The sequence below is a fragment of the Leptodactylus fuscus genome, chromosome 11, assembly GCF_031893055.1.
Source record: "Leptodactylus fuscus isolate aLepFus1 chromosome 11, aLepFus1.hap2, whole genome shotgun sequence".
Classification (NCBI taxonomy): Eukaryota; Metazoa; Chordata; class Amphibia; order Anura; family Leptodactylidae; genus Leptodactylus; species Leptodactylus fuscus.
This window is the reverse complement of record NC_134275.1, coordinates 7,919,701-7,932,785: the sequence shown is the minus strand read 5'-3', so window position 1 is coordinate 7,932,785 and position 13,085 is coordinate 7,919,701. Positions and strand designations below refer to the sequence as shown.

The following is a 13,085-nucleotide window of genomic DNA, read 5'->3' as shown; positions in this document are numbered from 1 at the left end:
CTTGTTTAGAAGGGTAAAATCATAATAAGTTCCTGGAAAACACCTTTACTAAAGGACATTGCAGCAGTAATACGTATGCTCACCGGACAGGATGAATTGCATGCTCCTTTTATCCTCTCCGGCTTGGTTAGTTGCCGTGCAGAAGAAAATCCCGGACTGGTTGCTGTTTGGAGAGGTCATCAGAGTGCTCACAACCTGCAAAACATAAAACAATGCTGAATGGCCAAGTCACCCCTCCATGTACTGGCTAACAATGGAGGACATGCAAAACCTCCAATGGTGGGGGTCACTGCCCCTATACCCCTCTGTTTCTGGAGTACACGTCTGAATCATGTCTCACAAGTGCAAGGACACAGTCCGGTTCTCTGATGCAGGTTTTGACGTCATAATGGGGGTCATGGCAAACCCTGATATTAATGATCGATCCTTACTAGAAATAATTATTCCAACCTAAACTATCCTAACACATGGAGCATTGAGGGGATCTGGTAAAATGTTCCCCATTGTGGGTTAAATATTTCGGCTGATTTATACTAATATCCAATTTCCCTTTCTACAAGACACTGAAGTAAACCAGCCATTGCCTGATATAGATATATCCACAGCTGGTCCTCAGCTGTGACATCTTTCACTTCACATATGCCCTGAATTTTCCTGATTTTTGTAATGAAATTCCATTCTTGAGAACAGCAGAGGAGGAGATGTTAGATGCAAAGGGGTGAGCAAGAAATTTCTGCTATAGCCCATTATGGAAAACCACAGCAGGGTGCCAAAGCGGGCAGGTGGAATCCTATACAATGGTCAAGGTGGTGGAAAAGACTACAAGCAAAACAGGTAACCAAACATGAAATGGAAGATTTACAACTTCAAGGTCATAGAAGAGCAAGGTCACTTCCCCAAATTGGTATGCTTGGAATCTGCTCCATGGTAGAGTCCTGCTCCTCTATGCATTTGCTCCATAGAGAGTCTCATATTTGCTATTGGTTAAAGACTAGAGATGAGCGAACACTGTTCGGATCAGCCGATCCGAACAGCACGCACGCATTGAAATGAATGGAAGCACCTGGTACTTCCGCTTTGACGCCGGCCGGCCGCTTAACCCCTCGCGTGCCGGCTACGTCCATTCATTTCAATGCGTGCGTGCTGTTCGGATCGGCTGATCCGAACAGTGTTCGCTCATCTCTATTAAAGACCCCTCTTGTCTTCCCCTTAACATGCAACGATATTAAAAAGTCCCAGCAGTGAAATATTTCTTTAAGACATGCAAGATTAAGAAAAAAAAGGAAGAAAAAGAAAAGTAAACAGACTAAGTCCTGAAATTGCTGAAACGGAGATAACATTGGTAGGACCTGAAAATATCTGCGGTTATCCTAAAGAAAATAAAGTGCCCGCCCATGTTCCATTCAATAAACCAGATGTTTCATACCAAAGACAAAGTAGCATGTCTACCCTCACCAGGCTGCCAAAGCATCTTATAGATGTAAGAAGTTGTTTAGATCTCTTAGGCTATAGCTATTTCTTAATGTTTTTCACAGGGTTGGAGTCGTGGAGTCAGAATCGGGGTCAATCTTGGGTGTCGGAGTTGGAAAAAAGTTACCAAAGGATTCAAAATTAACTAAAACGTTAATTATGTGATACAATGAGTAACATTGTATCATATTGGCTTGTTAAATATTTACTTTGATAGAAATTCAATCAGTAACGTTGTTGCTTCTATTGGACCAGACGATCGGCCATCTATGAAGACATCAGAGTTGGTGGTTCGGCCCGATATCTCCACAACACTTTGGAACATGCATTGTAGATAAGACAAGATGTCATCTACCAGGAGGAATACCCCTGTCCTGAAAATATCTCAAATGCTTGGGGCACATGACGGTGTAAATGGTGCCCATTGCTCTAGTGGTTCTGGTCCTTCCATCCTTACAGCGTCGTCCACAATTTTTTCTTTTGTGCCATATTGATCTCTCGGTATATCATATACATTAAATGATACATGTAATAGCTGAAAATGTGATCGCAGGTCCCAATAGTCAATGACTTATAGGAAAGTAGACAAGATACAAAGAGACATCACTAATGTGATCCGACCTCGCTACGTTACACAGGGCTTCCCCTCAAGCACAACACACTGGACTTTACTCTATGTGATATTTGGTCCATTTCTGGGCCTGTTCCCCTCCAATGAATAAAGAACATGGCTGGTTCAGGAAAGCCTTTACTTACCTTATTTTTCTCTTCAGGCGTCGCTTGAACTTCTTCAATAAGCGGTCTTCTATCACTGTCAATTCCATCAGATGAAATGGGAACTCTTTTCACCCTGGGATCCACTTCACACCTATCAAAGGAAGTAATAAAATAATATAAAATCTATCGGACCTCATGGACACACACACACTTGTATCGTACATTAGCTACGTCAGTGGGTTGTAGATAGGGTTGAGCCGATCTTGACTTTTCAGAATTGATTTTGAAATCCGATTTCTGATCATTTTTCATTCGAACCCGATCTCGATCCCAATTCCGATCCCAATGCAAGTCAATGGGATTTTTTTACTAATCGGAGATCGGATTTTAAAAACAATCCTATTCACTATACAGCATGGAATCTAACAAGTGAACGCTTTAATTGTCAGAATCCACGCTGTGTAGTGTTTTTTTTTTAATCCTCTGGCTACTTAGTCCCCCCTGGTGTCCACTTACCTGCAGAGATGGCTGCTCCAGTGCCCGGTGTTCTCGTTCTTCTTCGCCTCGCTGCCCCCCAGGTTAGGAGAGTGTGGGTGGGTACTGGGAGCGGAGACGTCACATCTCCCCGCCCTGTACCTGCCCACAGTCTCCTAAGTCAGAAGCCCGCCTTCTTCCTAGCTCTTTAACACTAACCTGGGAGGCGGGGGCAGCGAGGCGAAGAAGAACGAGAACACCGGGCACTGGACCAGCCATCTCTGCAGGTAAGTAGCTACTAGAGATGTTAGCTAGTCTCCCATTAGAATGAATGGATGCAGCCAGCGCAAGGGGTTAAGGCTGTGTGCCGGCTGCTTCCATTCATTCCTATGGAACCGCAGCGGAGCCTTCACACTGAGTATACACTCCGCTCAGAATGAGCATATACTCAGTGTGAAGGCTAACATTGTTAGCTTTTCCCACAATGCTTGGCCAGTAGCAAAGCATTGTGGGAAATAATCACCGATCTCGATCCCACCTAAAAAGATCGTGTTCGTAATTCCGATCGCGATCGTGAAATTTTCTCGAATCCGATCTTTTCCGAACACAATCGCTCAACCCTAGTTGTAGAGGCAATCGCTGATCCGTCTAAGGACTTATTCACTCTTCCAAGTTTGATCTGTTTTTCTTGCATCCCAAAAAAAACTGATTTGACTATATTTTACAATGTCTAAGGGTCCGTAAAAAATGGACAGCAAACAGATACCACCTGTGTACCGTCCATTACATTTAGAGACCCATAGAGTAGACTACAGCTTGAGGGTGTGAAAAATGGACCAAAATAGAGAAAAATGGACCAAAATGTCTTAATTGTCTTAGAGAAAAGTGGAAGCCATACGGACCCCATTAAAGTCTATGGGGTCTGCCGGTTTCCTAAGGTAGCCGCTTTTTAATCCAGATTAGGTTTCCATTCGGGGGGTCCCCAGGCTGACTCCCTGAACGGAAACCCATGCACAGATGTGAAGCGGGCCTCCATCTTAAGGAAGTGTCCCTCACGTGTATGATCTATGAAGGTCTGGCAGACAATAGACTTTTTTCTCCTCTAATTATCATGTCTTGACTCTGATTGCTTTTCCTGGAAATTTGCAAAGATCAGACGGGTGAGACAGAATCTCATCAGGAGTCTTTCATTAGATTTGGTAACAATCGTCGTTTTCTCGATTACACTCAAAATCGGAAAAGGACCGATGGCCGGTCTGACATTTACAGCTTGTAAGTACAAGTCAGGGATTTAAGAGGAAGCAAAGTAAATCAGCATTTGGCTGGAAAGAACAATAGGCTCAATCTGAATGTCCTTCTGGACTTGAAAAAAAGACAGAGAGAAGAAGAGGAAACCAGGCAAGGGCAGGAAATAAAGCCATGCGTCATATCACTCAGAAGTCCGAGTAGGATTTCTGTAAGCCAAAGATAAGACTGTGCATAACCTTATCCTTACTATAGCAATGACAGGTCGTAGACTGAACCCCATCACTCTGGATACACCCTGTGACTAGAACGTGAAGGTTCACGCAAAACCAATAAAGTACAGGAACAAGGGCCATTGCAATGGTGGAAAAACCATCAGATACTATGTATCAATGTGCTACTAATATTGTACATTATCCTACTGACATACGGAAAGCAGAACTCTCTCAGCCCCAATAATATCTGGTACTTTGTCCATCCACAATAAGGAAAGTTGATCTCCGAGTTTTGCATTGGATGTAGGCTTTGCAAACAACACAGTAAGTTGATTGAAGATATCCAGATCATGACCCGCTTGTTGTAAAGCAAAGACTAATAGTTCATACCGGTAATGGACGCATCGCTTATAATCAAGGTGGAAAAAAAACTGGATTTCCCAGGGGCTTTTTGATTGCAGCCCTCACGGAAAAGGAAATGAAGGGAAGCGATTTTTGTTTGCGCAAAGACATTTTAACTTAATGTATCCAGACTGGAATTTCTTTCTAACATCCACTTTTTCTTTATGGGATATTTTTTAAAGCTCTGTAGGGAGATATTACTTACGTTGTGCTTGTAATTGGACATGGCTGCCATTCCCAGGTGATGGTGGGAGGAGGATTTCCATAAGCAGTGCATTGGAAGCGGCGAGGCTCTCCAAGAAGAACTGGTTCCACCCTGTAGAAGTCGGTCTCTTTCTCGTAGATTGAAGGCTTGACTAAAACGTAACCAATAAAATGTCAGGGGTATTTAACTATAAACGTATAATGTAGTAGAGAGAATCCTGCCAGGACTCCTAGGATAGGCAGTAAGAGTCCGGCTGATGCCACAGAGGACGATTGACAGTCATCTATGTACTCACACTTATAGTCAATCTTTGTGAGTGATTTGCATCGGAGTCCTGGCAGGATTTACTCTTAGGTCACTCAGAAATCCTGTTCCAAATCCTATAAACTCTTTGTATTCTGCTCTGAAGAACGGAAGCTGCATTGTAATTTGTTGCAAAGGTTATTTGTTGCTTTTGTCCCTTTTTAATAATTCTGCAATTATTTCATCTAGCTATAACAACACAAACACCTTGACCTCGTAATTGTGTTACCTTGTCCTTCTATACATGGTTAATACCCTACAAACCAAATCAATTTGATACAATTAATGTCTCCTTTTAGGAACTTCCTGCAAAGAACACGCAAGGAAATTTTGGGATGGTCCAAAATGACACCAAACTAAGGCAGGGCCCCGCAAGGTCACCGTCCTGGTTAATGGTAAGAGGAATCCACCCACCTCAATGGGGAAATCCTGTAATAATATATCATAATCAAGGCTAAGTCCATAAATGGCGATGTGAGAAGGAAGAAGGAGCTCGGGGATTAATGTGTTGGCAACAAGTTCAGGAATAAGCAGCAGTCGAGGTAGAACATCAAGCCAACTGATGGTTATCAGGGGGGAAAGGCTTCCGATTAACATGCTACTTGAAGCTATTAGGAAAACAACATATTTCAATGAAGAAGTTTGGGCAGGAAGCGTCACATTTCACTCATTGTCTTGACTTCTGGGATACTACAGGAATGGTAAGATTGAATGCAATTGTTCAGTTTTGGAATCTTCTCTGGGTTTCAGCAGTATCTGTCTGGAGTCCTTGGCTACACCCTGTGCTTTAAAGCCAATGGACCATTCATAGCGTCAGCTGGCTACATAACAGAATGGAAACGGCCACTATGCAACATTGCAAATGCAGTAGAATCTTGGTTTCTCATTATAGATATACATACAGTACATATACAGACTATTGATACTCTCCATACTTCATCCCTACCTTTACACACCTTTACTTGAATGAGTTGCACTTCTACATTTGGTTGCAAGCCTGCCCAACACCCTAAATATATCCTTGAGGCTAACATTTTCTATGTCATTTGCATAGAGATCATGGGTATGAATGGTTTTAGGGATATGGCAATAGAAAATGTGAATGTTACATCCAGTGTTTTCTAATGAACCCAAAATGCCTGGAAAATGCCGGAACCTATGCTAGAACCCAATGGAGCCAATAAGATCCGCTGAGTGTTGTCACGTCACCACTTCATACTTGAAGAATGGAAAGAACCAATGAGCACATTGCAGTGAAAAAGTACATTAAAAATGGAAACATTGGTCAAATGGCCATTTTGTATCAGTTTGGCATCCATATTGAACTGTTAAAGAATGGATGGATTTCATTGGTCTGTGTTTTTTATACTAAACATTCTCATTTGTTAACAGCCGTCACATGATACAAGTCAAGAATATGGTCCAGTTTTTGCATGTGTATGTCCCATTGACTCCAATTGTTCAAAAACCCTGCAACGTTAAAAACAAACAAACATCCGTTACGCGCCCATTTTCACTCTTTTGTACATGGCTAGTCAACTTCAGACAATCCCATTTTGTTAAAAGGGTACCCTGATCAAAAGGCGTCTTATGGAGGGACCTCCCCTAATATCTCAGAATTCCCTAATAGGGTGTTATGTAAAGCCGACAACCCCATAAGTTCTGTCTGTCTGGAGAAATAATGTTTCTGGGCTGAAAAACAGACCTGGGGCTATGACATTCACAGGCATGTACATTACTAAGAATCCAAAGTGTGCCTCTTCCCAGACCCTGGACTGACCCTGGTCTGCAACACGTGCCAAATCCGGGACTCAATGCTAGGTGGAATGAAGCTCTTACTTATGACCCCAGCATAGTTGCAGCTCGTTCCAAATACTTGGAAGCTAAAAATGGTAGAAAAGTGTAAAGTTTGGCCTCGTCCTCCATTCCATTCTATGAACAGAAGATGGTATGGCCGTGGAATGCCTTCATAAACATGTTGTGTTTGCGTTACGTCAACTTTCATTCCACTCTCATGTCTGAGGTGCCCTTTAACCCCTTCCGCACTGTAGCGGTCTGAAGTTGGTGACTATTTATATACATGGAGAAGCTTCTTAAATGGTCTTATAAGTCGCTGTACATACTTGGACAAAGACGTCATGTTTGGGCAATCGGCGTCTGAGAAACAAAAATAATAATGTAACCTTATGAAATAAAACATATGGATTAAATGTTCTAATTTTAGTGTTCTGTAATGGTGGATGGGTTTCTTATTTTGGGATGTTTTTCCTTATGTGGTATAAATAAGTTTGGCTAAATTTGACTTCATTTAAAATGAGGAACACTGAAGGGGATTGTAGGGTTATAGGTTGGACTTGATGGACTGAGGTCTTCATCCAACTTCATCCATGATGCAACTATGTAACCAGACTGAAAACCAACACGATGTTGTCCTTGGGGGTAAATACCTTTCAGATAAGGGTTCACCAGTTCAAATGCAGCCTAGAGCTTTGCTTAATCTGTATGAGCCAGGCAAGCATATTATCTGTCTGTCTGTCAGACGGTCTAGTCGTCCCAAAGGCGAGCCGTACCCATTAGATAGCTGGTGGCTGAATGCTTGTTTGGCTGACAATTATTCCACCCTACCCCATATACACATATATGTATCAGGGCTGTGGAGTCAGGAGACCAAACCTCAAACTCCGACTCCTCTAGTTTACCGTTGCCCCGCTCCTTCCTATAGGACTCAATACTAGTCAAGTATTTTCCTTTTCTGTCCAAACATATCGAACAGATCAGGTCATGCAGTAATAATGGCAGCTCTAGTTTCTTCCGATCATGAGACATCTTCCAATGGATGGCTATATTACAGACTAGAATGAATGTAACTCTGAATCTTACATGGCGATGGCCAACTCGTCGCGGAATCAACAACAACAAATTCCTGAATTCCATTTCGGGATTTACCTTATGCTCGGAGATGAATTCTAACATTCTTTACATTCTCGGGATGGTTTTATTGCGTGGTGTAGGTAAAAATAATTGAACAAACAGGTAACTTTGTGATTGGTTTGTAATAATGTTTTTCTGTACATCAAAAGAGGCAAGTGAGAAAGGTCAGGGTTTATAGATGTGCCTGGAGGCGAGCAATAGACTTCTAAGCCGGGGTGAAAATTGCTGCCACTTATTTGGTAATTAGAGCTGTGAAGGTGTCTCCGCACACACAACACTTCTTTTTATGTGTCTTGACTATGTGCCAAAGACTAACCTGGAACTTGGGGACCAGCTGGAACACGTGTGCTGCCTGAGATTCCATTCCGACATTAAGAATATTTGCTGTTTAAAGCCGAGCTTCTTAATTTGATAGAGTTCATTGCACTTTATGAAATGTAACACGCGACTGCCTGGACCCGAGAGATAGCTGTGGTGGTGAAGGTTTGTTGCAGAATAACCTCAGTCCTCCGCAGCTGGTGCAAATGCAAGCTAGCGATCCCCTGGGTGGGGCAGATAAAACAAGGTTCACACCTAAGTATGTCTTCACGTTATTCTGGTTCAATAGAGGAACAGAAGAATAGATAAAGGGTCATTGTTGGATCCGTTCAATAACGGACATGAAAGGAGCCCAAGGGATCCCATTGGCTATAATGGGATCCGTCAGGTGTCCACTTTTTCAAACTGAAATCACCAGATAAAAACGTTGACCTTGCAGAAGTTATTTGCTGATGGACATTTCAGGGGTGAGTCCGATGTAGATGTGACTTTTAGAATTAACGGACTGGTCTATTGTGAGTTGCATATAAAGAGATACCTGTCAAGGATGCCAAACCAGTGGCTGCACATGTCATGGAGATTACTGCAAATGTCATCGAGACTGCCGCACATGTCATTGAGACTGCTGCACATGTCATCAAGACTACTGCACGTCATCGAGACTGCTGCACATTTCATTGAGCCTGCTGCACACGCCATTGAGACTGCTACACGTCATTGAGACTGCTGCACATGTCACTGAGGCTGCTGCACATGTCATTGAGGCTGCTGCACATGTCATGGAGACTGCTACACATGCCATTGAGACTGCTGCACATGTCATGGAGGCTGGAGCACATGTCATGGAGGCTGGAGCACATGTCATGGAGGCTGGAGCACATGCCATTGAGACTGCTGCACATGTCATGGAGACTGCTGCATATGTTATGGAGACTGCTGCACACGCCATTGAGACTTCTTGTTTCACTTGCACAAGGCTTACATTTATTTTGCAATCTGGTTGGTGGCTTTGGACAATTCACCCACTTTTTATGTTCATCAGCTTTGCTCATTTTCCCCCAATATTTCCCAATAGACTCTCAGTATACTGTGCACATCATTTTACAATGTACTTTCTACTATCCATTGCATAGATTCAGCAGCTGGACAGCGTATTGAAGAACAGCAACTTTCTTAGACCTCTACCCTAATGCTGTTCTTGAGAGTCGATAGTCTGACACCAGATACCGTCTACCGAACGTATCCACAAATTATTATAATGTTATTTATTGGTCCCTCTCCTAAGAAAGATATCAGGGTGTCATTTTCTTCAATCGTGCAATTATCACTATAATTCTGCACCAAATAGTAAGACAAGGGCCTGAGCACACACTTTGGCGTAAGAACAGACAAGCGGATCGCTAAAATAGTAGATTCCAACAGAGTCCCATATACACCATTGACTATAAGGGTGTCCACAAGGGAGTCTGTCGCTGTCTCTTCTTTTTAACTAAAATCGCTGGACCAAAAGATTGAGTTTGCAATGTAGGAAAAATCAGCGCCAGAGTTTGGTACCAATGTGCAGCCATGTTTTTCTAGGACTTTCTTACAATGGTCACGTATCTCAAACCAGTTCTATAAAATCAGGGGGCGGAGTCATGGAGTTGGAGTCGGTTTTGGGTGAAGTCAGAGTACAAAAAAAGTTACTGACTTGGACAAAAGCTTCAGAATAAAGTGATGAATTATTTAGAATTATATCCTACAACTATTGATATTGTATCATTAGATAGTTAGTTTGTTGCCTATTTAACTTCATAGGAAATCAATCACTAGCTTTAATGTGAATTCGAGGAGCTTTGCAGCTTCTGTTTGAGCCAAGGAGTCGGAGTTGGAAAAATATGAGTCAGAGTTGGTGCTGGTGTTGTATGATTTTCGAGTTCAGAAGGAAGCTCTAATGGACAAGCGGCTGATCTACAACATGAAACACTTCCCATACTAACAACAGAGGAACATTCCTAAACACTACAGAAGCAGATCAGTCTCCTGAGACATTGCTTATATTGCATTCAAAGCCAAGAAAGTTCACCAATAAAAGTTATTAGATTAAGCTGATCTGTCCGTATACAGCGGATGACTGCTCCGTCTCTTCTGTGCTTTCCTCTTTAGCTTTGGTGCTGACTGATAAAGAACTGGGTGCAGAATCTACAAAGTTGCGAGACTTGTGCATTCCGGAATACTTAAAAATGAATACATGACAGAAGTTTCAAAGTGTTTCCATCCACTACTCCCACCAGGTCTCCTTCTAGAACCCCCCATGCCTTTGCTTTGACAATAGGAATACCTGGTGGACACCATTTAAGTTGAGCATACAAAAGGAATATATGAAAGTTCGAAAATTTTCATTGGAGTCAAAGAACAACAAAATATATTCTCACCACATAAAAGAAGAACACCTAGGCTAACCAAGATGGGAACGTTACTCTGAATCCATCTATTCCCGGTGCTGAACGTGCACATCCGACGCCTCCCGTCTCTGACCCCTTCCCACTGAAGTGCAGCTTTTACACGACTTCTAAGAACAGATGCTCTGAAGTTTTTTTCTCTTTAAAAAAGCCAGTTCCTTTCTCCACGCTAAGCCAAGAACCCGCGCTCCCTTAGGAAGATGAGATGAATAAAGCTGAGGCTTAGAAACACTCGAAGTTGGCAGATTGTCTTATCATCATGAAAAGACTCCTTTGCAAACATCCTCCAGTAATAGCGAGACATCCGCTCGAGGAGGAAAACTATTTGTTTGCGAGCAAAGCCCTCGTGTTAAAGGTGAATTTATTTTTTGATTATCACATTACAATCTGCTTATTGCTTAGCAAACTCTTATTTGCCTTTAATTCGCAACAGATGACGCTTCGCCCGGGACGACGTCGGAGGACTGAGAGGGTTATGGGTAAGTGAAAACAGCTGATATCACGGCGGGTTACTGTGACAAGACTAAACATTGATCGCAACATAAGATCAAGTGAAAACCTAACGAATGTATTAATTGTAATAGTTATACTTTGTATCACTGACCCTGTTCCATCCTTGTAGCAAAATTCCTGCTGGCGCGCCTGGTCTGTCCTATCTTATGAAACAAACTTTCCAATCTGACTCCAAGGGGAGACTTAGTAGGCAGAGGTGGAGGCTCCAAACCCATTTTTTGGGCTCCAGAATCGCTCTCCAATAATCTTCCATTTCCAATATCTGGATGGATTCTACTCACTACGAATCAGATCATAATAGTTAAAAGTGAAGATTCCAGAAACTCGGGAGATGTTTTGCTAAAGAGAGAGTTGTATGATCTATCCCAAGCTTAATCGGAAACAGGCACGTTTGCAGGTTTTATGTCCCTTATGGGATTCCAGCGCTTGGCTGTTCATGCCATAGTTGTGTTGTTTTTCCCCACTTCACATCTGGGGCAGTTAAAAGCAGATCTGGGGATAATGGGAACAGGTAGTGTTCATCCTTATTTTTGGCGCCCTGTATGCGCACATCATGTCCAGCACACCTGTGCCCAAGCTGAACTCATCTCTTAAACATCACATATCTTAAGGCTTTTTGTCCATTTGGGAATTTTATTAAGAAAGAAAAAAAACGTCCATTTCCACTTCTTCTACTCAGTCCAAGAAAATTCTATATCATTGCACCATATGTATCCTAGGGAACGTGTACGTTCTTTTCACTACTAACATAATCCATCATCTAACATGGGCCAAGCGTCGCCACGTTTGATTGAATGCATGATATACGGTAATCCATATGTGTTATACAAAAACAGCCCATGGGCTCATGTACACCTGTGTATTATAGCACTGCCTTATTTCATGTGGTTTGGATCTGTTATACTGCACCTATGGAAGAAGTCCAAACTGTACCTAATCCATGTGGAACTGAAGGCAGGCAGAGATTTTGGAAACATTTTTGCATTGCATAAAATTAATGAAATACAATAAATTAAGAACTTGGATTCTCCTGGACATTTATATGAATGATCTAACCTTAGGATAGGTTGTCCAACACAGAGGACCCCTACAGATCAGCTGTTTGGCTAGGCTGCGGTTCGCAACATTGTTGCACCCTGTTCCCTGTGCCGATGACATCACGTACATTGGTCACATGGTGCAACAGTAGTTCGGTCCCTTCCATGTGAATGGAGCTCAGCTTCACTACCGAGTTGGGTTTTGGTCTCAGCTCTAGATTGGTAAGTCATCAAGGGTTCAGTGACGGACACCCCCTTTAAGAATAGACGACTGTTTGGGTCTGATCCTATAGTTATGTCTTACTCTCTTCCATTTCTCTCTTGCTCGTTACGTTACTAGATTATGAGATCCTATGAGATTTCTTTATGATCCTAGACTTTCTATAGACCATCGCTGAAGGTAACACTTACCATAGACCTCCACTGTGAAGTTATATCTGTCTTGCAGGTTATGTCGCGTACTGTAGACCAGCACAGTGTAAACTCCGGAGTCATTTTCCTTTAGATTTTTTATAACTAAGCTGTGCTTTTCGGAATTGGTTTTGTAACAGGTGCTGTTCTTCTCTATTAGCTTTCCATCCTTGAACCTGTAGACAGAAGAATTGACAATAACGAGTTATTAGGACGTGTAACTGGAGATCATTCTGGGAAGTTATTTCTTAAGTCATTACAAGATTCCTACAGCTTGGCTAAATCCCGCATCATAGCATTAAGGCTTGTTGAAAAAGTCGGCCATGATGTTTAAGGGAGCTGCCCCTAGATGACGGCAAACAGAGGATACATCTTGTATCAATATACCGCAACAATGTTTTCT

General features: G+C 42.3%; 1 protein-coding gene across 1 annotated transcript in view; it reads right to left on the bottom strand.

The window, feature by feature from the left end:
• The window catches only part of LOC142184819 (vascular endothelial growth factor receptor kdr-like), a 114,947-nt gene that overhangs the window by 43,115 nt on the left and 58,747 nt on the right, over window positions 1-13,085 (bottom strand). Inside the window, exons 9-12 of the mRNA XM_075259913.1 lie at window positions 12,683-12,858; window positions 4,729-4,879; window positions 2,227-2,338; window positions 84-195 (exon numbers count right to left, since the gene is read on the bottom strand). Coding sequence (XP_075116014.1) covers window positions 84-195; window positions 2,227-2,338; window positions 4,729-4,879; window positions 12,683-12,858 — 551 coding nt within the window. The remainder of the gene's footprint in view (window positions 1-83; window positions 196-2,226; window positions 2,339-4,728; window positions 4,880-12,682; window positions 12,859-13,085) is intronic.